The 24,885-nt window shown below is 40.4% G+C and overlaps 1 protein-coding gene across 5 annotated transcripts; it reads left to right on the top strand.

The window, feature by feature from the left end:
- Positions 1-46: 46 nt before the first annotated feature.
- On the top strand, positions 47-24,433 carry KIAA0753 (KIAA0753 ortholog). Of its 5 annotated transcripts, none has more exons than XM_072881851.1 (16): positions 47-121; positions 1,084-1,227; positions 2,636-3,248; positions 4,572-4,678; positions 4,976-5,038; positions 5,868-6,083; positions 11,107-11,317; positions 12,699-12,898; positions 14,058-14,227; positions 15,035-15,124; positions 15,291-15,378; positions 16,735-16,908; positions 17,978-18,059; positions 20,002-20,122; positions 20,294-20,518; positions 22,818-24,433. In XM_072881851.1, exons 2-16 carry the CDS (start codon positions 1,138-1,140, stop codon positions 22,933-22,935), a joined length of 2,568 nt encoding a protein of 855 aa, XP_072737952.1. In that variant the 5' UTR covers positions 47-121; positions 1,084-1,137; the 3' UTR covers positions 22,936-24,433. The 5 variants fall into 5 exon arrangements, with proteins under 5 accessions (XP_072737952.1, XP_072737953.1, XP_072737954.1 ...); XM_072881852.1 differs by having other exon boundaries at positions 12,702-12,898; XM_072881853.1 differs by lacking the exon at positions 5,868-6,083.
- Positions 24,434-24,885: the final 452 nt, after the last annotated feature.

The raw sequence follows: 24,885 nt of genomic DNA on the forward strand, positions 1-24,885 counted from the left end.
GGCGGGAAGGGGCGGGCTCCGCCCCTGGCCCGCGTCGGGCACCGTAGTTCCGCGCCGCCCCGCCGCTTCCCGGCGGCCTCTGCGGCGGCGGTTGCCAGGAGCGGGTTTGAACGGCGTCCCGGTAGGTCCCGGCCCGCGCCTGGGCCCGGGCTGCCCGCCCGCCTTTCCTCAGCGGCAGCGGCAGCGGCAGCGGGCGGGACGGCGCGCTGGTGCCGGTCTCGCCCGCCCGCGCGGGATGCCGTGAGGGCGAGGCGGGGAGCGGGCCGCGGGGCGGGAGCGGCCGCAGCGGGCTGTCGCCGACAGGGCTGGGGCGCGAGATAGGTTGGCGGCTGGGCTGTGACTTGGGGGCGGCCGGAGGGCGGTGGCACCGCAGGGGAGCCCTCCTCGCCAGGGGCGCGTCGTGACCAAAACCCGCAGGCAGGCGCGGCCAAACAGGCGTCCGGCCGCCGAGTTGTGTGAGGCCAGAAGAGAAGTTCATGCAGCTGAGCTAAGAAGCAGAGACAAAGTCTGTAATTCAGTCGCGACAGAAAGTTTTAACAGCGTTACGCGTTGGATCCAGCTCATTTTTTAATTCTCAGAGACAGACGAAGGAGACATAAGTTTCTGGCCGTCTCCACACATTGTTTTTATTTTAAATCCTTCTCTGCGAAGAAGTTTAGGTGTGAGCATGCCCTTGGTCTGTTTTCCTTTGACACTAACATTTTTTGTACAGACCCTTGAGCATTGCCTTAGGCTATCTTGCTAGTCTGCTTTCTTTTCTTCTCATTGCAGTTTACTATTTCCCTTTTAGGTGAGTGATAGCTATAAATTTCTGTGGCAGTCTTCTTATGGTTCATAATGTGAGCCTCACAGTCTGTAGTGGTGCTCTCCGTGGGTGTGTGTAAAAGAAGGATATAAATTGTACATTTTGTCTTATATGGCGTTATTGTACTTTCCATTTTGTATACTACCTGTATGAGTACACATGATATGTTTTTCATTTCTACATGCCTCCTCAGGTTCATTCTCTATCTGTTATTCATATCAGACCTGGGATTGCTTTTGAGAGGCAGAAATAATGTATGTTTCTTCTTATGTTCATAGTTGTAATTGTAAGCAAAGGACAAATAACAGGATTTTCAGCTTCAAGCCAATGTGATGGGACTAAGCAAGCCAGCTATGTCTGATGGTACATTTGCATTCACTACCCAGCTATACAGGAATGAAGCAAAGGCTTTACAAACACAGGTATTATTTGACTTCTGCAGCGATGCTGAATTGGTTTTCAGTTGTGATCGTTACAAAAACATGATTATGACCCACTTCCTGAGACAGCCCACTAGTGAGCGTCAAATCTTCATACTTGCTTTCATGATGCTGTCATACATAATCTTGACACTGTCCTTTTGTAAGGGTATAGATCAGAAACTACATCTGTAAATATTATTTACCTGTCTGTTGTGGTTTAATCCCGGTAGGCAGCTAAGCACACAGCCGTTCACTCACTCTCCCCCAGTGGGGGGAGACAGCGTGACAAGCGTGACAACTCATGGGTTGAGATAAAGACAGTTTAATAGGTAAAGCAAAAGCAGCGCGCACAAGCAAAGCAAAATAAGAAATTAATTCACTACGTCCCGTCAGCAGGCAGGTGTTTAGCCATTTCCGCCGCTTCATCATGTGTAACAGTGACTTGGGAAGACAAATGCCGTAACTCCAAACATCCTCCCCTTCCTCCTTCTTCCCCACAGCTTTTATTGCTGACCATGATGCCATATGGTGTGAGATAGCCCTTTGGCCAGTTGGGGTCAGCTGTCCCAGCTGTGTCCCCTCCCAGCTTCTCTTGCCCCCCAGCCCACTCGCTGGTGTGGTGGGGTGAGGAGCAGAAAAGGCCATGACTCTGTGTAAGCACTGCTCAGCAGGAATGAAAACATCCCTGTGTTATCAACTGTTTTCAGCACAAATCCAAAACATAGCCCCATACAAGCTACTGTGAGGAAATTTAACTCTGTCCCAGCCAAAACCAATACACTATCAACCTCTTACTTTACTACATGGAAACAGAACCTAGAAACTTTATTCTGGTGCCATGCTTCATCTTTCCATTTCTCCTGCGTCATGCATCTCCTCATCCTGTCTCCTTCTGTTACCTTTGTAAATTTAGTAATGCCTTACTAAATCAGTATGATATAATCATACCCATTTAGATTACTAATGTTAATTGTTGTTATAACTCATTAATTTCATTGTCAGAACTCTTTAAAAAAAATCTTTATAAGGGCATTCATTGTCCATTGCTCAGTCACTTTGGAGCAGATTTTTCAATGTGTGTACCCTCCCTAAGGTGCCCACCCTAAGTTGCAGATAAGTGCCTAATGTTATTTAGGCATGATACTTTATTTATTTATATAATTTATTTTATTTATTCTTGATTTAGGCACTTATCTGATGATCTAAATGCTTAATTCAAAATAATTTTGGATACTGGCATTTGTCTGAGTGGACAGAATGCCTTGCATGCATTGAAGAAGTACCATCATGACAGAATGCATTCTAATCTGAAAGAAGATCCATCTTCCTTACTATTATACACTAGAGGTACATCACCTGTGTAAAGTGTTCTGTGTAACATCAGGGTTTTTTTTACCCTTTGGAACAGCTCCAGTTTAACAGAAATGTTCCTGCAGTTCCAGAGAACTTGGCACTCAGATTCTCTAACCCCCATCCAATTATAATAGAAAAACTGAAGGCATCCAATGATCAGAGAAATCTAGCTGGAAGTGAGGACCCCAGCATAAGAAACTCTGGCATGTTTTCAGTGGTATCTGAAGAGAGACTAAAATTGGCTATTCAGCTAGCCAAAAGGGACATAAAACGAAGACATCTTGAAGAGCAAGTGAAACAGCAAGTGTTTGGAGAGGCTGTCAACAAACCATTGTTGGCCCAGAAGTCACAACAGCAGAAGACTGAAGTATTTGAAAGTCCAGAAAATAAAAATGCACTGAAGTCTCAAGCTCGCTTGAAATATCAGCAGAAACTTGGTCAGCCTTCCAAAGTGGAGACTACCACATCTGGCGCTAAAGTTTATCTCTACACACCGAATGAGGGAAGGCTAGTACCAGCTGTTTTGGACTCTCCGCCCACCCATGACATAGGACCGGACCCCAAGCCAAATGTAAACAAAAAAGAAGACGAAAATATGCAGGAAGTCCGACGGCTGCAAAAGGAATTGAGGAGCTATGTCCAAAAAATTGAAGAACTGACTAAAAAAGGTGTAAGGCTGAACAATAATTATGTTATATAAATGTACAGTAGTTTGTTGATTTGTTTTTCTTTCTGTTTGTTGGCTTGGATTAGAATCTGTATTTAGTTCTGGATTTTTGAGAACTATCTAATTTTTTCAAAACTAGACAAAAGCTAGAATGGCTAGCCAGTTTAAGCAATAGCAGGGTTTAATATCTCTGAGTGTTTGTGGTGAGTTCCAATTCAACCTGCAATGATAGTAAATTAGTGGTAGGCTATTTAATAACGTGGGTGAAAAAGTATTGGTGTCTGTAGGCCTATTGACTAGATATTCAGACTGCAAAAACCAGTATCATAATTAACCACATTCTCATCAATGATGAGAAAAGGAGCAACAGTTAGTAAAATTTCATTTCACAAGTCTGACTCGCCTAATTTATGGCTGTGCAGTAGCATGATTAATGTGCTGTCTGACACTGTTTTGGGCTAACCCTGGTCAGCAGTGAAGCGCCACACGCTTGTGCTCATTTCCCCCCTGGCGGGACGGTGGATTAAAAGCAAGAAAACTTAGGGGTTGAGGTAAGGGTAGTTTAGTAAGGGAAGGAGAAAGAAAAAACAAAACAAGTGATGCAAAGGCAATCACTCACTACCTTCCACAAGTAGACCCAATGCCCAGCCAATCTATGAGCAATGGCTGTCTTCCCCTGAAAAAACTCAATTTTTTTATTGCTGTGCATGGCATGGATTATCCCTTTGGTCGGTTGGGGTCAGCTGTCCTGGCTGTGTCCCCTCCCAGCTTCTTGCACACCCCCAGCCTATGCACTGGCAGGGCATAGTTGAAAAAAACAGAAAGCCTTAATGCTGTGCAAGTACTGCTCAGCGATAGCCAAAACACTGGAGTGTTATCAACACTGTTTTATGAACACTGTTCATAATCCCAAACAGCACCATACTGGTGACTGTGAAGAAAACTAACTCCATCCCAGCCAGCCCCAGTATACACTGCATTGGTTCTTTTGTAATAACTAGCCAGAGCTTTAATCGTTCCTAACTTTGAGTGCTTTACCTGCAACTTCGTCATAAAACTAAGGGGTCATGTGATTTTGTAAGGTATAACTAATAAGCCATATTTTATAAGAATGTTTAGTCAAATTCTAAATAGAAACATGATGTAGAGTTAAAATAACTAGCTTGCATTACTGCTCAAGGGAGCCATGCAAAATATATGAAACATTGTGTATTTGTTCTGCATGAAAGAGGCTTGCTGCTAAATTATGTTTGTTATCATGGCTTAATAGGGATTTTCCACAGGTTAAATTAAGACATAAAACTTTGTATTTCATACTTTTTAGGGAGAGAGAGAAAAATTTTAGATCCTGATAAAAAGCAACAAGTTTGCACTAGGAGACAGAAACAAGCTGCACAGTCAGCTCGGATGCTGTACATGCTCCAGCAACAGGTAGGAACCAGCCTTTTAAATTGGGATGTGCAGTAGCTAGTTTATTGTGATGAATTTGACAGAAGTGAACTGAAACAAGAGAAATTTGATCGGGTTATCTTTGGACTTCCATGGCATTCTAGTTTAGATCTGAATGGTGTGACTAATTTCTCTCATAATTGGACAGAGAGATGAGCATCACTGTTGGAAAAATTGGACTTTCACTCAGATGTAACAGTGAAGATTAATTGTTCATTTATAGACATGGAGCTAATTCTGACTGACTTTCTCCTTTCCCTCTCCTTTCCTGATAAACAGGTAAAAGAAATTCAGGATGATTTAGAGAAACTGAGTCCTCATAAAATCAAACATACTAAAAAGGTAAGATGTAATTGTCCTTCAGGCTGTGAGTAACTTATTGACAGAAAGTTTTCTAGCTAATTGTGTTTGATTGTCTAGGGTACACCTAAGCCCTCTCCAGAAGGGAGATTTTCTTTGTGTCTTGCACCTTTCATCTCACTCTCACAGAAGTATGTCTCACTTGGTCTGATACTGCCTGGGCTGCTTCCCTCCTCAGTTCTTATCTGTCTACAGTAAACTGGAGAGAAAGGCTGTTGGTCTTCAGCTTTTATGTGGCTTCTAATTCCTTCTACATTCCACTTCCTTTTCTGAATAACATTGTGTTCTACTCTTGACTACTTTTTTGACTTCCTGTTGATGTCACTCAGTCTTATCAGCCCCCTTTCTGATTTTCTTCTCTGCCCAGCATCTTTCAGAAAGATAGTACCGAGATCATGCCTACTGTTAGGCCAGTATTGTCCTGTTGTTCTCTTGTGCTTTTCCATGAATTGTATTTTCTTCTGTAAGAAAAAATGGAGGATGGAGAATGTTACATGTTTGTGCAATTGTTGCATGTTAGGGTCAAGCCTGTGACTACTCTGTTGGCGTAGGTAGCAGAAACATCAGAATGCGTTATAACCAGGCTATTTTATCTGAAGCTAGCATGATACTTGATACAAGTACTGTTGTGTAGTACCTTTAGTTGAGTACTTAAATGCCTGTTTTGTTTTGTCTCACAAATGGCCTCATATCCATCAGAATTATCCCAAGCCTGAGCATTTCTCTGTGAAATTTTGGCAACAATTCTTTGAATAGTATCAGTATTCATAGACACTATAGCTATTAAAGCATTTATTTTTCATTTTTCCAGTCTCGAGCAGTATCCCGATTGGCGGCAGCACACAGAGGAGCTGTACGAGCCTTGCAGGCATTTGCCAATCAGTTTACAGATCAAGCAGAGGAGCAAATTCCTACTCACTACAAGGAACTGGGCAGTCTCATTCGACAACTGTCTCTCTGTTCTGCCAAACTAGAAGTGGATTCTTCCATTTCTGACATTATCATAGATATTTTGTTGCAAGTTGAGGTAGGAAAAAACATTTTGTTTTTGCTAAGGCAGAAAAGACATAGTGAAATATGAGACTGCAAACTATATTGTGTGTTCATGAAGTGGCAGAATATCTTACTGTTGTGTTTTGGTTTTTTTTTAAAGGCCATATTTTCTAATGTATAAATATGTTTCTAAAGTTCCTAAATAATGGTGGTCTTAAATAGAGTTGCATCCTAAATATGGAAGCTACCTGATGCTGTTCCTGTTGATGCTGTTCCTGTCTTTATTGGTGCTCCTGGTAGAATGAGGGCTGGTAGTCATAGTGGTAACAAAGCAACAGTTTCTGACTCATTTGCCATTTCCAGGACTGAAAGAATTGCATTTTATACATTGGTGTAAGCTATGTGTTTATTGTTTTGCAATGCATGCTTTAGTCATCAGGATTAGTGATGAGCACCTGAGCCTCACACATGGTGGTGGGTGCAGAATTGTCCAGGCAGAAGATAAAGTTGTAGCTCCAAGAGTTACTTAAGCTCTATGCCCTTCAAATGGCTTGTGTTAGTGATATCTGATGTCTTAAAACATGTTGGTATAATAGAAAAGTTCTGATTCACATTTCCTGCTGCAGTTCCTTCCTACAAGATTATTTTTTTAAGTAAGAACCTATGTAACCTGAACTATTATGAAGCCAGTATTTAATTAATTTGAATACAAGCAACTGATACAATAGACATAAGATATTTTATTTTCCTTAAAATATTGTTCTAAGGGCTGTGTTTTTATTTTTACTGTTCTGAACTGCTTATGAGAACAGTAACAGTGCCAACTGCCTGGGAACAAGAAAGGATGTAGAATTGTTTAAGTTTGGACTTAGAATTTGAAGAAGTGTCTGTCTGTCTTACAATAGTCATGTGGGCTTTTTTTTTTTTTGTCTGTAGCCTTTGTGTCCATTTCTTTTTGAATATGCTGCAAGCAGATCATTTGCTGGAGTCAGTTGTAAATACAAAAATGCAAGCCTTTTCTGTAAGATTTCACAGAATCACAGAATCACAGAATTGCATAGGTTGGTAAAGACCTTTAAGATCATCAAGTCCAACCGTTAACCTAACACTACCAAGACCACCACTACACCATGTCCTTAAGCACCTCATCCAAACGGCTTTTAAATACCTCCAGGGATGGTGACTCCACCACTTCCCTGGGCAGCCTGTCCCAATGCTTGATAACCCTTTCAGTGAAGTAAAATTTCCTAATATCCAGTCTAAACCTCCCCTGGCGCAACTTGAGGCCATTTCCTCTCGTCCTATCACTTGTTACCTGGTAGAAGAGACCGTCCCCCACCTCGCTACAACCTCCTTTCAGGTAGTTGTAGAGAGCAATAAGGTCTCCCCTGAGCCTCCTTTTCTCCAGGCTAAACAACCCCAGTTCCCTCAGCCTCTCCTCATCAGATTTGTGCTCTAGACCCTTGACCAGCTCCATTGCCCTTCTCTGGACACGCTCCAGCCCCTCAATGTCTCTCTTGTAGTGAGGGGCCCAAAACTGCACACAGTATTCGAGGTGCGGCCTCACCAGTGCCAAGTGCAGGGGGATGATCACTTCCCTAGTCCTGCTGGCCACACTATTTCTGATACAAGCCAGGATACCATTGGCCTTCTTGGCCACCTGGGCACGCTTCCGGCTCATAATCAGGCGGCTATTGACCAATACCCCCAGGTCCTTCTCTGCCAGGCAGCTTTCCAGCCACTTTTCCCCAAGCCTGTAGCGTTGCAGGGGGTTGCTGTGGCCCAAGTGCAGGACCTTGCACTTGGCCTTGTTGAACCTCATACAATTGACCTCGGCCCATCAATCCAGCCTGTCCAGGTCCCTCTGTAGAGCCTTCCTCCCCTCAAGCAGATCAACACTCCTGCACAACTTGGTGTCGTCTGCAAACTTACTGAGGGTGCACTCGATCCCTTCGTCCAGATCATTGATAAAGATATTAAACAGAACTGGCCCCAACACAGAGCCCTGGGGAACACCACTTGTGACTGGCCGCCAACTGGAGTAAACTCCATTCACCACCACTGTTTGGGCCCGGCCATCCAGCCAGTTCTTTACCCAGTGAAGAGTACACCCGTCCAAGCCATGAGCAGCCAGTTTCTCCAGGAGAATGCTGTGGGAAACAGTGTCAAAGGCTTTACTGAAGTCTAGATAGACAACATCCACAGCCTTTCCCTCATCCACTAGGCGGGTCACCTTGTCGTAGAAGGAGATCAGGTTGGTCAAGCAGGACCTGCCTTTCCTGAACCCATGCTGGCTGGGCTTGATCCCTTGGTTATCCTCTACATGCCGTGTGATGGCACTCAGGATGATCTGCTCCATCAGCTTCCCCGGTACTGAGGTCAGGCTGACAGGCCTGTAGTTCCCCGGGTCCTCCTTCCAGCCCTTCTTGTAGATGGGTGTCACATTTGCTAATCTCCAGTCAACTGGGACCTCCCCAGTTAGCCAGGACTGCTGGTAAATGATGGAAAGGGGCTTGGTGAGCACATCTGCCAGTTCCTTCAATACTCTCGGATGGATCTCGTCAGGCCCCATAGACTTGTGAGTGTCTAAGTGGTGCAGCAGGTCACTAACCATTTCCCCCTGGATTATGGGGGCTCCATTCTGGTCCCTGTCCCTATCTTCCAACTCAGGGGGCTGGGTACCCAGAGAACAATTGGCCCTACTATTAAAGACTGAGGCAAAGAAGGCATTAAGTACCTCAGCCTTTTCCTCATCCTTGGTCACTGTGTTCCCTCCCCCGTCTACTAGGGGCTGGAGATTCTCCTTAGCTCTCCTTTTGCTGCTAATGTATTTGAAGAAGCATTTTTTGTTGTCTTTTACGGCAGTAGCCAGATTGAGCTCTAGCTCAGCTTTGGCCCTTCTAATTTTCTCCCTGCACAAACTCGCTACACCTTTGTAGTCCTCCTGAGTTGCCTGCCCCTTCTTCCAGAGGTCATAGACTCTCCTCTTTTTCCCGAGTTCTAGCCAGAGCTCTCTATTCAGCCAGGCTGGTCTTCTTGCCTGCCTGCTCATATTTCAGCACCTGGGGACAGCCTGCTCTTGTGATAGGCCTTTAGGACTTCAGCCTTTAGGACTTCCTCCTTAAAGAATGTCCACCCTTCCTGGACTTCTTTGCCCTTTAGGGCTGCCTCCCAGGGGACTCTGTCGATCAGTCTCCTAAATAGGCCAAAGTCTGCCCTCTGGAAGTCTAAGGTAGCAGTTTTGCTGCCCCCCCTCGCTGCTTCTCCATGTATCAAAAACACTATCATTTCATGATCACTCTGCCCAAGACAGCCTCCAGCCATCACATGGCTCACAAGTCCTTCTCTGTTTGTGAACAAGAGGTCTAGCAGGGCACCTTCCCTAGTTGGCTCACTCACCAGCTGCGTCAGGAAGTTATCATCTGCCACACACTGCAGGAACCTCCTAGACTGTTTCCTCTCTGCTGAATTGTATTTCCAGCAGACATCCGGTAGGTTGAAGTCCCCCACAAGAACAAGGGCTAGCAATCATGAGGCTTCTCCCAGCTGCTTATAGAACAGTTCGTCTGCCTTCTCATCCTGGTTGGGTGGTCTGTAACAGACTCCCACCACAATATCTGCCTTGTTGGCCTTCTCCCTGATTCTTACCCATAGACGCTCCGCCCTATCGTCACCATCATCGAGCTCTAAACTATCCAAACACTCCCTAACATACAGGGCTACCCCACCGCCTCTCCTGCCTCGCCTATCCCTCCTGAAGAGTTTGTAGCCATCCATCGCCGCACGCCAGTTGTGCGAGTCATCCCACCATATTTCCGTGATGGCAACCGTATCATAGTTTTCCTGATGTACAATGGCTTCCAACTCCTCCTGCTTGTTGCCAATGCTGCATGCAGTGGCGTAGAGGCACTTCAGCTGGGCTGTCGTCCGTGTCTCCTTCATAGAGGAACACCCCTTATGTGCTTTGAGGTGTTTCGCTGGCATTTCCCTCTTGGCTCCTATTGCCTCAGTATCCCCTAGCTCAACTCTGTTTGACTTCAGCTGTGCCCCAGTGTACCCTGCACATGTCAGAGACACAGGCTGAGCGCCCTCACTGGTACCCGCTCCCTCTAACCGGGACGTGTCGTCCCTCAGCTTCCCTTGGGCAAGCCTGATATTATCCCCCTCCCCCTTCGAGTCTAGTTTAAAGCTCTGTCGATGAGCCCTGCAAGTTCCTGAGCAAAGATTCTCTTTCCCCTTTGAGAAAGATGAATCCCATCAGACGCCAGCAAACCTGGTGCTGTGTAGGCCATCCCGTTGTCAAAAAAACCAAATCCGTGGCGATGACACCAGCCACGGAGCCATGAGTTGATAGATTGGGTGCCTCTGTTCCTTCTAGTGTCACTGCCCACAACTGGAAGGAGAGAGGAGAAAATAACCTGTGCTCCAGAGTCCCTTACTAGCCATCCCAAGGCCCTGAAGTCTCTTCTGATTGCCCTAGGACTTCGTGTTGCAGCTTCATCGCCCCCCACATGGAAGAGCAGTAGGGGGTAATAGTCTGAGGGCCGTACCAGGCTAGGGAGTATCCTAGTGTCCCTTCACCCGGGCCCCAGGGAGGCAGCAGACTTCCCTAAGAGGAGGGTCTGTCCAGCATATCGGACCCTGGTTCCCCTCAGAAGGGAGTCACCCACAACTATAACCCGTCTTCTCTTCCTTGTGGAGGTGGTGTTGATACGAGACATATGCTTTTCTGACCTGGGCGACACCTCTGGTGTAGATGGACTGTCATCCCCCTCCTCCATTGACTGGCCTTCCACCTCCAGGGCCTCATACCTGTTGTACAGAGGCACCTGGGAAGGCGAGGTGGGCAAGGAGGGTGTTTGCCTCCTTAAATATTATTATTTAAGTTAATAATATGAATAAGCTTCTGCATGAACAAGCTATGAGGAATAATCACTACCATAAAAACCAAAACCACACCAAAAAAGTTCCAACTGCTTAGAATGTCTTGAATTTCCTTCTCATTATTACATCAGGTTTATTGAGAGAGTAATTAATATTCTAAATATTTGGTGCAGGATCTGAATTCACTGCTGGAAAAGAAACAAACTCCCAAAAAAGTGAAGAAATGTATTTCAGCATCTCAGGGCAAATCTCCAAGGAACACTGAGACATTTCCAGCCAGAAAGCGGCTTACATCTCCAAAAGGAGAAAACAAACCTCTCATCTTAAAGGGACAGTATGGGCAAGAACCTAGAAAACCTCCAGCTGCCAGGAGTCTCTTGACTGGTTTGTATTTTGAATTATTAAATACATTTTTATCAGTTAACTTACCATCTGCAGTTCAGTTTTGTAGTATGTTATGTATTGTTGGTCAGAAGTATATAACCACCCATACATAGTTATCAGATTCACATAGCCATGTTATGCATTTTTTTTTAGCTGTTCCCCTGATATGATAGACCTGCAGGTTTATATGCCTCTTTATAACTATATTATTAGTGTCATCATGTTCTTCCTATTTTTGTCCATTTCTTTTACCATGGGCTACACTTGGATTGTTTTTCTGCGGTGTACACCTAAATGGCCATTTGCAAGTTGACATTAATGGTGCATACAGAATATTTCCAAATATCTACCTAGAAGATACTGTATAAATATGTTTTTGGAATGCAAAGTCGCTGACTGTTAGCAAATCTCCAACAAAGCTATCATTGTTTAACTGTTTACAGTGAAAAGATATACTGAAGCCTTGGCTCAGAATTTCCTTGGTTTGTGCAGTTACTCTACTTTTGAGAGGGGTGGCTGTGTTTTATTCTTGCCAGTTCATTAATGTTAATGTCTTCTGCACAGTAGTTACAGTTTCAGTACCTAATAGCTTAACTGATAGTTAAGCTGAAGACTTTGTTTTCTTCACTACTAGTTCGCCATGCAACCTTTGGGAATTGGTTTACTTTATTGTTCTTTTAGTTCTTCTATGAAAGGAAATGGGCTTTATTCTTTCTCAAGGTGTTGTGAGATAAATTTACCACCTGAAATATTTTGACACCTCATGAAAGCCATTATAATTTATTACATTATTATATAACCTATATTAATTGTTTTTCTTCTTTGAGGTGTCTTTCTCATACCTCATACTGGTTTTTACTAGAATATTAAGTATTCCTTTCTACCCTTAGGTAAGGACGAGAAGAATTCTATGAGATTAATTCATCTTTGGCAGTCCAGAGACACAGTATAGACAAGCATCTAATGGTTTCCACGTGTCTTGCTGCCTAAAAAAGAATGTTTTGTTACCACTGCCTAGACCTCATATGGCAATTACGACCAAAAGGGTTTCCCATGACTTTCATATATATATGTGTATTTTCAAATATCTATATACATATAAAAACGCACATAAACCCCAAAATCTCCTGTTCATTGAAACAGTGTAAGAAAGACAATTTATTTAATACTTGTCAGGAAATACAAGGGTGGGTTTTTTTCTTTTTTTATTTGATTTTTTAAAATTATGGTAGAGCTTAAAAGTTCATGATTAGGTATACCTAGCATAACAGAAGTATCAGATGTAGAAATAAAAGTGATTCTTGCCCCTTTCAACTTACAGTTGAAAGTTTGTTTATTATTTTTGATACAGATAAACAATGACATGTTGCAAATATTTCAGCAGTTCAGAAGGCAAACAGTTGTGCTCATACCTTGCACAATAAATTCCGAGAAGAAAATGACTCACCTACTCCAGAGAGAAATGCCACTTTACAAGGAAGCACAGACGCATTGGTGAGAGCTAGAACTGTAAAAAAAGATCCCATCCTTGACAGTGGCCCTTTGAAGAAGAAAAGTGTGTTATTACCTGCAAAATCACAGGTATGGAAGTGATAAAAGAATTTATGCTTTCTTCTACTTGTCCTCTGGGATTTGTTTTATAATGTAAGACACTGTCAAGCTTTATACTTCCTCACAATTTTTTTATTCTGAGCTAGGAGGCGTAGGGGGATAAACTATGTCATCTGCCTACATTATTTCTAGTGGTTATGTCTTTTTTATCAAATGTGCTTTGAAAGTAGTGTTATTGTTCCTTGGAAATGCACTGTACAACTAGAAACAATGAATAACAGAATTAGCAAAGAAAACTTTCACCAAAACTAGTTTCATGTTTGAAATTAGCATGGTTATTTTTCAACTTGAAATTAAAGCTGAAATATTTTCCTCTTATGGGTCATCCTCTGTCATGAAAAATGCACTCAGTAGTAATGTTGTGCTAATGCTAATGTTAGTAGGAGTATATAAATTAGGCAGATTTACTTCACTGATTACAGAAATTATAAAACTTCACAATACAAATTCTGGTTTCTGGTAAGTCCTTCTTGCAACCAGCAAGAGGCTTCTGTAATGCAAACAAATATGTTCCTTAAAGAATATTTCAAAGTGCTAAATTTTGCAGATAGCTGGGGTTTTTATTAAATGCTTTTTTTTCCCCCTTCCTCAGAGTATCACCTTCAGCTTGAAGAATCAGATCTGACTCAGTAACATAGATGTATGCCTATGTAAATTCTACTGCTTCCCGTATCTATCTATAAGTGAGGGCTGTGAGCAGGAAGGTTAAGCATTTCAATAATTCATACTGATGGGACTAGTCTAAGTGTCCTTGTAGCAAATACAAATATGGCAATATGATAGTTTCATGGCTGAATAAAACGTTACCTTGGAAACCTTTTATTTGGATTTATTAAGAGTTAACATAGAGTCTAATTCTGAAAATTTCTGAAGAAGTTTTCTGCCATGAAGAGCAACATTGGAAAAAGTGGAACTGTTTGCATAAATAATAGTTGCAGCATTAAGCATATGTTCTGTTCAGGGACAGTTGTACTTCTCTTTAAATCAGTTGTAAAACCTCCACATATGTCAACTGTGCAACAAAGCCAGCAGGCATGACTTCAAGACAAAATCTGGAGCAGAATGCAAAATACTTTAAAAATTCAACAACTGGAACATATGTTTTTAATGTGATTGTGTTAATTTTAAGGGAATGCTGAAATCTCTAAAATCAAGACAGGTACAGCCTCAACGAAAGCATGCCCGATTTCAAGAGACAACTATAGCTTTCCAGCTAAAAGAAAACAAACGATTTGTTAAGGAGAGCAGAATGCCCTGCGTGCCCCCAAACCCTACATCTCCGCCTGTTTCACCTAAGCGGTATGTTCACAGTCTAGTGGAACCCGTCTTTACCCTGCTTTCCTGTGGAAATGCTGCTGTATCTGTACTAGTAAATAGGATGGATTTGGCTTGGCTGTCAGGCCATGAAGGCAAGTGGCACAGCATAGCTTGCTACCAGATGGTTGTATTTTTTTCCCGCTCGGCACAAAGTGACCTCATTCAAACAGCCCAGGAAGAGCCATTGCTTTATGCTTTTTCTTGGATCAGGTTCAAGTATTGTCTGGGAGTCACAGGCCAAACTGTGCTAGGCAGGGCGTTGACAAAATACACAGTATGCAGAATGGATATTCACAGCACTGCAGTAAGAAGGTAAATATTATCTCCCTGTTCCAGAAGGACAAAATATATATCTTTGTCCTAGCCAGTAATAGAGTGCGGATTTGTTTATTTTAAACTATATTCAGCGTCCTGTAGACCAGGGCTCCCCAAATTTAGTTTGCTTTGGAACTGCTGTTTGTGGCAGTTGAAGCAGGAGATTCAAGTGCTGAGATCCAGCTGCTGGATCTGTAGTAGACAGTGTGCATAGTAAGATAAGGAGCTTGTCTCTCTGGGCAGTATTTGTGGATAGCCATGAAGTTGCCTGTTTGCCAGTAGCAGAAACATAATTGAAGATCCCTGGTTCTCAACAGAATTTCCTGGCTTATATGGTCTTAAAGTCAGTATTACTTTTCTCTCTGAAGTTTTTTGCAAGTTTTCTAAACTAATACTCAGAATCACATGCTTTCATTCTTCAATCATTAGAATGTGCGTTTTGTAACCCTCTATGTCACTGTTTTATTTTTGAAGACTAGCATGGCTCGAAGCAGAAACTTCAAGAAGAGTGAAGGCTCTAACTGACCTTAGCAGGGGAGAAACGAAAAAAATACAAAAGTTAAGGTAATGACTTACTTTGAAGAGCTAATAAATGGTGTCAGATCTGATATGATCTTCTCCCCACTCCCACCAGTCCCCCAAAAAGTACATTTATATGTTTGGGTTTTTTAAATTATTGTTGTCATACCAAGTTTCAGAATGGCATTGTCATTTGTTCTTTTTTGTGTAGGTCACAAAGTGCTTCTCCAACCCAGTATGCAGACAAAGTTGAGAAGGCAGTACGAGAGCGCTTAGAACCTCTATTAGATAGGACACAGGTAGTACAGTCAAGCTCATGCCACTGTTTGAAGGATGCCTTTAAAGCTGTAAAACATTTACAAAGGGGCAACACACAGTTTCTTTTCAACTTAATGCAAGCCATATTTATGTACTCAACACAGTTTTGGACATTTGGAGAGTGTATTTCCATTTCAGTATGTGGGTCTTGAATTACTGTAATGAAGTTTGGCAAAGCTGCATTAAATGTTTTCGTTAGCTTCTTGTCAGGTAGATGCATTTTAAAGTTGTTTTTGAATGGTCATAACAGTTCCACGCTGAACATGACTGGAGTGTCACATAATTTTAATAATTCTTATAATACCATATTTAATGACTAAATAAATTTTGAGTAGTAATATTAATGACTAATAATACAGAAAGCTTGATTATCATGAGAGGATTTACATTTTATTTAGAAGATCAATCTCTCCTTGGAAACAAATTGTCATTTGAAGGATTCTTCATTTATAAACTACCTTTTACCTCATGCAGCTGAGAAGGTATATTCTGTCTGTATGTCATGGAGTAAAGTTGTTTGACATTTAAGATGAATTTTTATCTTTGCCATGTAGCAGAATGCATCTGGAAAAGTAGTACTGATTTCCCGAACTTAGCAATTTCAACTTACATAAGCCACATCTTTAAAACAGTGTCATTGTATGGGCATGTGTGCCTTCTAAAGTATTGTTTTGTAACCATGTACAATATGAAACAATCAGAAAGCTCTTTCTAGCATCACCTCTTTTGTATATTTTTTGCTTAATGTGACCTTGAATGCATAAAGTTGCTTGGGGGAAAAATGTTTTCATATAAAATAATACAGAGAATTGAATAGTGATATCGTACCATGGCTAATGGGTAAAATTGGTAAAAAAACCTATGGCTGTGCCTGGATCCTATATATTTACTCATTACCACCTGGAGCTGCTGTGAGACTGTTCCTGTACGATAAGTTAAATGTGTGTGGAGTGTTTTGTAAGATGAGGGCCTTCACTTCACTTTCTTGAATTCCTGGGTGATCCCTGAACCTGTGACAGTTTCATCTTCAATTTGGGAACATAGTTGTGTAGCAAGCTTTTTCCATATTCATTGTTTTTATTGGTAGGAACACTCTGTTCCTACCTTTTTTTATTGATTTGGCTTACTGTGTGGGTGGAAGGAAAACAGGAATTTATTTGGATTTTCATTGAAGGGAAAAGTTGAAATGACAATTGAATTATTTCCATGAGCTGCTGTAAGAAATGTTTGATTTGTAAGCATTCTTTCCCCCCAGTTGTTTTTGGGTTTTCTTTTTTCTTTCTTTCTAGCATTGGCTGTGTGTGTGGGTTTTTGTTTGTTTGTTTGTTTTTAAATAGCAGGTTGCAGCAAATGCAGATATTCTGAGTGAAAAGGTATTGGATGATCTTTTGGAAGATACTGCTCGGGAACTGTGGAGTATGGAACAGCATGAGAGAGTCCAGACCGAGGCTCTGCCTATGGCTGACACTCATAGTCTGGAGTCAATGTTGCAAAGAATGGAAGAAATTGAAGTAAGATTTTCTCTCTTGGTTGGTCTCATTAGTGCCAATTTCTTGTTTACTGTCCATAAATTGTAATATCTGTAAGTATCTACATTCTTAAATGAAGCAAGGTCTGACTGGATCAGTGTATGAAATGAAAGACTTGGAAGGAGTTTGCACTTCCAGCAAAAAGTAGTGTAAGAAGAGAAGAATGTTTTCCCTAATGGTTTTATTGCTAGCTTTAGAGTTGGTAGACCTAAGTTTGCTTCCCACCTTAAGACTTTGTGGCTTAGATCATCATAGGTGAATGGGAGAATCAGTATGGTGATTATGTTGATTGTTGCACAGATTGGAAAGTATTTGAATATTTATGAATTTAATTTTTAAATTATTTTTATTTATTTTTTTGTTATATAGGATCCTAGTATTCTAGTAGCATGAGCATCTCAAGGAAATATGCTCTGGCAATCCAAAGTATTTTACAGGGCAACGTGGGGAAGTCAGACAAATACATGGTTATCTGTGCCCTTATTTATCCATCTTTCTATGTAAATATTCATGAGATTATCATTTACTTGACTTGTACTTTCTCATATATTGCTTGCTTAAAAATTTTTCTTTGATCAGCTTTTCCATATTTTTTGGTTCAAGTCTCATTTCAACTGTCCTGTTCAGTGATATTTATCCTAACCTAGAACTCCTGAGTTTAGTGCCATTTACTTCTAGAGATCTATTCATAAGTTGGAAGCGTGAAGCTTACATTGTGCAGTGTCCTTATCCATATGAGGCATTTAAGCATACATTTGAATTCACTGTTGGTAAGGCAGGAACAGTGTGAGGGCCCTTCAGTTGTTTGGCTAACTGCTGTTCATCTGAAATGTGGTACTGGCAACTAGGTGCGTCTTCAAGTATGGGATTTTGAACGAGATTATTATCTGTGATTTCACCCCCCTGCCCCTTTTCTGTGTTACGTTAACTATGCAAAATAAGCCTACTTTGACCAAGGAGGTTCATGACCTGCTTTCCTATTGGGTGATAACTAGAACAGCTGAGCTGCTAAGTATGTGTTGATTCATTAATTTTGTATGTTCAAAAACAGAGATACCAGGAGGCTGTACGCAGGAGATTCACCCAGGTTGTGTACAGTGATTCGGAGTTCTGGGCCCAGCAAGACAAAATGAGTAAGTGTCTTTTTAATGCAACTTGCTTTTCCCTGTAATCTGTATCTTTAAATTCAGATGTTTTGAAATAAAAATCATTGGATTATGTGTGATCAAATAGCACCATCCAGACACATTTTTTACTATAGGTGCTCCTTTCAGAGTACTGTTTCTAAAATATAGTTCTAAAATCACTATTTTAAAGAGAATGGAGAACAGGCTGTCATTTTCTACTTGCCTTTATTGGGGCTGCATTTGGATGGAAAGCACTGCTAGTGCAACTTAGCTGAAGGATAGGACTCTGTAACACATACTTCCAACCATCAAGTGTTAAGTTTGACTGTTGTTGTCCCTTTTCTAGGCATTTGTCATTCCTTAGCTTAGATACGTTCTTTTCTAGCAAAATGTGAGTAATGATTTTTGTGCAGTGAAGATGATGTTCCATAAGTACCTACACTCCAATTCATCTGTAAGCTACTTGAATTTACTCCAGAAGACAGCTAGTTTACTTTCTAAGTCTGAGGTATCCTAAAGCCACTTCACTCGTTTTCTTGTTAAGCTCTTCATGACTTGCCTGTCTTCAGTTTTGAGAAGGGGACTGGCAAATCTGTAGATCTTAATCTTGAAAAGTCTTAGTATGTTCTCATTTGACTTGATTCCTTTGAAACACCATTAATTACTTAGCAGGAATCATTTTCATGCTGATGAATTCAAAACTATTCTTAAGAGTTCACAGGCTGAGGTAAGGTATAGTGAAACAGTCTCCATTTGTTCCTGCTGTTGATTTGCTTAGGGAGGAGCAAGCAGATATTTATCTTCTAGTTTGCTTCTACCATTTTCTTTCCTTTGTTTCAATAAACCATCAGTTTAAATGGCTTAGAGTTCAAGAGTAAATGTCAGGTAAATATTAGTGTAGCAGTGAATCCATGACAGTTTAAGGTTCTTCTGGCAGTACACAGAAGATAATGTAAAATTACTTAAGCTTAGAAGATTTTTCTCTTTCCTTGTTCCTTTCAATTGATGGTGATACTGTTTTTAGATGTTGCAGCATATATGCAAGTTTAATTTTTATAGCCTCAGAAAGTCTGGATTTTTCTGTACAGAATTAATTATCCAATGTGCTTCAGCAAAAAGTATTTAATCCTTGAAAAAAACACACTTTGGATGCTTCCAGTTCACATTAACCACACTTTTCCTGGTTGGTCTTATCAGATGGAAAATAAATGAAAGAATATAAAGTCCTTCAAATGAAAGATATAACTAACTTTTCACATCAGATTAAATTTTTAATTGAGAGGGAGCTAAGTAATATTAGTAGGAAACTGTTCACTAATGAACAGTACCATTCCAAACAATAGTTTGATGTTTCCCATACATAAATGTACACACTTTAACATTGTTTGCTACAGTGGCATACTAATACGGATGACTTTTGCTTACTGTTTTTCCCATCCCCCTGCTCTGTTCTTTATCCTACTGTTTGATTGAGTACAACAGTGAAGCTACACTGATTTTCCAAGCTGAGTATCTGATCACATACCGACTTTAATGGAACTGTGTTGTTTTACACCAGTTGGAAAATCTCACAATAAGACTGGTGAAGACTTAGCCCAAATCTTGTTGGATTTTTTTTTTGTTTTGCATGTCTTGGATTTACTGCTAGGCTTAATAGACTACACTAGTTTGAGAGTGGTATTTTCTATGTCTCCTCTAGAAGTATCCACTGACACAACAAACTATTTATACTAAAGGTAGGATTTCTAAAATGCTCAGCTTTAATACACTGATCTCTTGGAAATTCTATCTTGAATCTACATTTTAGGGGCTTGTCACCTTCAATACTTCATTTATCTGAAGGACTTCCCCTTAAAAGAAGCAAAAGTCTTTGTGAGGACTTACCTGCAGTAAATGTAGTTTTTCTCTTCCAAAGAAACAATTTTAAATGTTATTTTCTTCATTCTAGAACAACAAATTGCATCAATAGCTAAAAGACCTACATCTCCGCATCCAATTCAGATAACCAAATTAATCGGACGTACAGAGCCAGAAATGGACATTTTATTTGAAAAACTTTTTGATGGCAAGTAAGTAGAATATTCATCCCTACACTAAGCTGTGGTGCATATGAGCTGTGTGTCTTCATTATAATGTTTTCATTACAGAAAATTATGGTTACCGTTTGAAGAGATTTTCTGATCCTTCAAAAAGATATTTTAAAATCTAGTTCTGGCTTAATGACTATTTTATATTTCCAGTGATATTGATGAAAACAAAGAAGCAGAGGAGAAATTGCAGACTGGAAATGACGTTCTGCAGCCCTTGACTTGGAATTCTCTACAGAAAGAGTGCCATGTTTCTCTCTCTGTGCCAAAGCATATGCTCCAGAGCATCTTGGATTATAACAGCAGATACAAGCATCACTTAAAGCTTATTTCCCATGAGGCAGTAGGCAGTTTCAATCCATGGCAGATTGCTGAGAGGTATATGAACTATCTTTGTGTTTTTGAAGTGAATGTATAAGCTGATGAACAGGTTTTTCTGTCCTTATTCAGGAAAGGAGTGGGGAGGGGGCTATTTAAATTCCAAATTGAAAGCCAGAAGCAGTCGGCTATTGGACTGTTTCTCTACTGGTACTTGGTGTTCATGGATTTTTAAGGTAGTTGGATAAAACAAAAGAATATGGGAGCAGAATGTCCTGGAATAGTGATTGTTTTTCACATCTTTCTGTGGTGTTACCACAAAAACAATGGTGTGAAATATAGGGTTACTTAAATTATTTTCAGAAGACTATCATCACCAGGTAAATTGAAGGAGAACAAAATTAACTTTTTCTGCTGAGTGAAAAAGAAATAAAGCACTGTAAATAACTGTGCAAATTTTAGTCTTTGTGGTGAGGGATTATGAAGTTGATGTTTCAAAGAACAACAGTAGATATTCTTTAAAAAGAGACCGCTGGCCTTAGCTCAGACTTCAGTGCTTCCTCTTCCACAAGTCTTCATGCTTCATGGAGTTCACTGTGGGAAGTGTGACATAGGTGGCTTACCATCCCTTAGTGCAAATAGAAGAGATGAAGAAGCAGTAAGTAACAGTCTCTCTGCTGTTCACTTCTTGGCAAAGAAAAATTGTTTATCATGCTCAATGTCTGCTAAGCAAGCAGGGCAATGTAAGCTGAAATACCCACCTTGCACTGAAGCTCGAATAAGTGTTTTGATTGCTCAGTAACAGGTATAGCAACTAAGCGATATCACTGATTATCATTTCCTTGCACTTTTCTTGAGTGATTGCCTACAATTGCCTAGAAATTGTTCTCAAAATGTATGATATATTTCAAAAATCACCTATTGGTCTTGTAAAGTCCCAGCCCAAAAAAAGCATGGAAATATAGGCTGAACTTGAACCTTGCTAGTCCTATTCTTTCAGAACTGAAGAAATACTGGCACAACATCAGTTGGCATAGAGGGGCCATTAATTCCCTGCAGAGTGGTAATCAGAAGACTTCTGACTGTGAGAGGAGAGAAATGAAAGAAGAAAACTCTGGAGTATTAAGAAAGAATTACAAAATCTAACTTCAGTGGTTGTAGATGGAGTGGCTTGCCATAATTGTCTGTATTGGCAGATTGGACATCAGGCTTAATTGCCAAGAGTTTTTCAACTTCTGCACACATTTTTAATGTAGTAGCATTGAAATCAGTGATACAGCTCATTTGAGTAACGTTTGGCATTTGCATCAGTGTTTCCAGGAACAGGTCCTGCAATATTTGAGATGACTTGCATGCATGAAGTTAATCATGTGTGTTGATGGTTTGCCCAACTGTGGATAAGTAGGCAAATGTTTTAATAACTGTGGTGAGACCACTGTATTTGAGTCTACTGAACTAAACCACTGAAATGCCTTGTCAGTTCTCAGTACTGTCATTCTGCCTTCTGAATTGTACTCCATTTCCTGATTGGTATGAGGCTAGGTAGTTCGAGGACTGGCACCTTCTTGGGATTGGCAGACCGATTAAATGGCAGTGAATCTTTCCTTCTGACAGCTGAGTTGCACTGGTGATATTTGCCTGATACATGTTGTTACTGGAAATCAAACTACAAATGCAATCCGATATCCAGCACACTTCATTGACTTATTCTTACCACCAGATGGCATTATAAATCTTTTTATATAAAATAGTGTCACAATGTTTAAAAGAAACACTCCCATGCTATGATCAGAAGGTCTTAGAAAGACTAACTTTATGATATTTTAGAATATATGCAAAACTCTGAAGAGAAGTTTTCAAGGGGCCAGTAAACAACTGTGTTCTTACAGTGAAATAGTTTTCCCTTCTGTAGCGTCTGCTGTGGTCCAGAGATCACTGAAAATGGAAATTTCTCATCTCACTTTTCCTTAGTAAGGTCTGATCCATTGGCAGCTAAAATCAATAAGAAGCTTCCCATTTACTTCGGTGGCCTTTGGATGAGCACCATAGTATGTTAACTCTTATTCGCAAAGCAGGATTAGTATCTAAGAGTTTGAAAAAAGGAAGCAACTGAGATCTCTCAACTCTTTTAAGCCTGAAGTATGTCCTTTGCTATGAACCGACTGAGGAAAGAATTTCTGGTATCTTATACAACACATATCAGAACACATATCAGATCTTTTCTTGGACTAAGCAGTAGAAACAATGAAAAAACACGAGTATTTGCCTTTAAAAATCAGAGCATTGGTATCAATGGAGTAAATGGCTGGAATTTGACTTTCTGAACCTTTTCCTTTTTTTTTCCCTCCCTCTCCCTCAGTCTTGCAGAGCAACTAACAGAAGAAGCCCTATGTGATGTGGCAGCAGAGCTGCAGGATGTTTGTGAGGATTATGCAGAAGCTGTGTTCACGTCAGAGTTTTTGCAGCCAGCGCAGTAAATGCTTTAAAATCTGCCCCATTGTCAAATGCAACATCAGCCTCAGTCTAACAGTCTTATCAGTTGATCTCATTTTTCATGTTTTTTTTAAAGTCTGTGAGATTCTGTTCTGTTCACCACATGAATTAAGTCCATCCAGGATTCATCTCAGGTTTTTATAAAGCCATTATCATAATGTTTTTCCTTTTCAGACTCTATTATACTGCATTTATCAGGACTTTTTTTTTCTTTTTTTCTTTTTTTTGCTAGTGTTTCAATAGAATGAAGTAAACTGTTACAGGTAAATTTTATATATTTTTAATACCGATTTAGGAATACTGATCCATTTGTATACCTGTATTACTTCATTCATTTTTATGTGTGATCTTCTTACTAGAATAAAATACTGGGAAGAGGACTGGGTTCAAGCAGTGTCATGGACTTAGCGGTACTGTGCCTCAATTTTCTGCTTTAAAACAGAGAGAATCTGACTTACCTACCTCAAAAAGGAGCTATGGGGTTTAGTTTATTCTTCTCAGTAAAATGCTTTACATATATCTGATAATTGTGTCGGAAGAATGAAGCATTACTGTATTTCTAAAGCCGAGATGGAACAGTCCAGAGTAAAAACTGTTTGGTTTGCTGTTTAGGGCTTTCAGTATCATGTAAGAAAGATGTTGTCTGACCACCATGCTTAGCGTATATACTAGGATTAGTTCTTCTGGAGATGTGGCTATCCAAAGGAAGGATTCTCATGGCACAGCATTAAATAGATGTAACACCTAGCATTGGCTGTACTCATAGGCCAACAGCCTACTTGGACTCTTGCAATCAACTTCTGAATGTAGTACCTCTTCTGCTGGTTTCTGAATATCACTAGTACATTATGCACAGACAAATGAGACCTTTCAATAGAAGCACATGATGGAGATTTTTTTCCTTTTTTTCTTAAACTAGTCTAAAATATTATAATTTTATCAGCATTTAGTGATCCAACCCCACATTCCTTACTCTTAAGGATCCCATTGAAATCAAGAAGAACAAAATAAATGAACAGTTGGCATTTCTCCAATATTTAATTAACTTGTTCGTTTCAAGTAACCAATGTATTAGTTTGGGTTATGTCTGGAGCGAGCAATGAATAATAATTATTTATGGTAGTATTCTAGGGAAATGTGAATTCAACCCTTGAGGTAACCCAAAAAACAATATGACAGTCTGTTTCCTGTGACAAATTTCTTTTCTCCAATAGCGTTCAACCTAAACAGAATCATTTTTAACCTTCTAGGATTATTTTTATTTCCTCTAATTACAACATACATTTAAAAATAATTTTGTTTTTATTGAAGCCTGGTTTACTGTTTTGTCTTGAATTTAAACCAAATGTAATTATGTAAATGTTACTGCTGCTGTGTGACTTTGCTGATGTGTGATTTCTGTAATTTAAAACACTATCTTTTTTATTTCTAAAATTATAGAGATAAGCCTGTTTTTAAGTCCAAAAGATTAAAGCCATAGTGTCTCTATGTGTGTGTATATATGCTTGTGAAAGTGTTTTCAAGATATTTTATTTTTTAATAACACTTGTTTCTTAGGACTGAACATAGTTTTAATTTAAGTTAACTTCCATCTGAACCCATTTGGAATAGTCAGCACCCAGCATGCAAGGGAGTACCTGGCAACATCACAAGAGTCAGACTACCATATGCCTTGAAGTAATGTGGTCATCTGTCAAGGTAAACATACTTTCTCTCTTAAATCCCATGGTGTCATCAGTGGTATCCTCTGACTGATGATGCCAAAGTGAACTTTCATTCTGCACGAGAATTTTGTGGCATTTGGGTGCCTTCTTGGAGCAGAAATGTGTGGAGAGTGAAGGCTTTAGGTAGGATCCCTGACTTCACACTCTTCAGTCCTTCCTAAGGAACTTAACTAAAGGATTTTGTAATGCATTATTTACACATGCAAGCTA

This window comes from Ciconia boyciana, chromosome 17, assembly GCF_034638445.1.
Source record: "Ciconia boyciana chromosome 17, ASM3463844v1, whole genome shotgun sequence".
NCBI lineage: Eukaryota > Metazoa > Chordata > Aves > Ciconiiformes > Ciconiidae > Ciconia > Ciconia boyciana.

What these genes read in the sequence shown, in the direction of transcription:
- KIAA0753 (XM_072881851.1), top strand. Translation starts at nt 1,138, where the DNA reads ATGGGACTAAGCAAGCCAGCTATGTCTGATGGTACATTTGCATTCACT. An exon ending in CAAAGGCTTTACAAACACAG is followed by an intron (nt 1,228 to 2,635) that starts GTATTATTTGAC and finishes CCTTTGGAACAG; the next exon opens with CTCCAGTTTAACAGAAATGT. An exon ending in AAATCAAACATACTAAAAAG is followed by an intron (nt 5,039 to 5,867) that starts GTAAGATGTAAT and finishes TCATTTTTCCAG; the next exon opens with TCTCGAGCAGTATCCCGATT.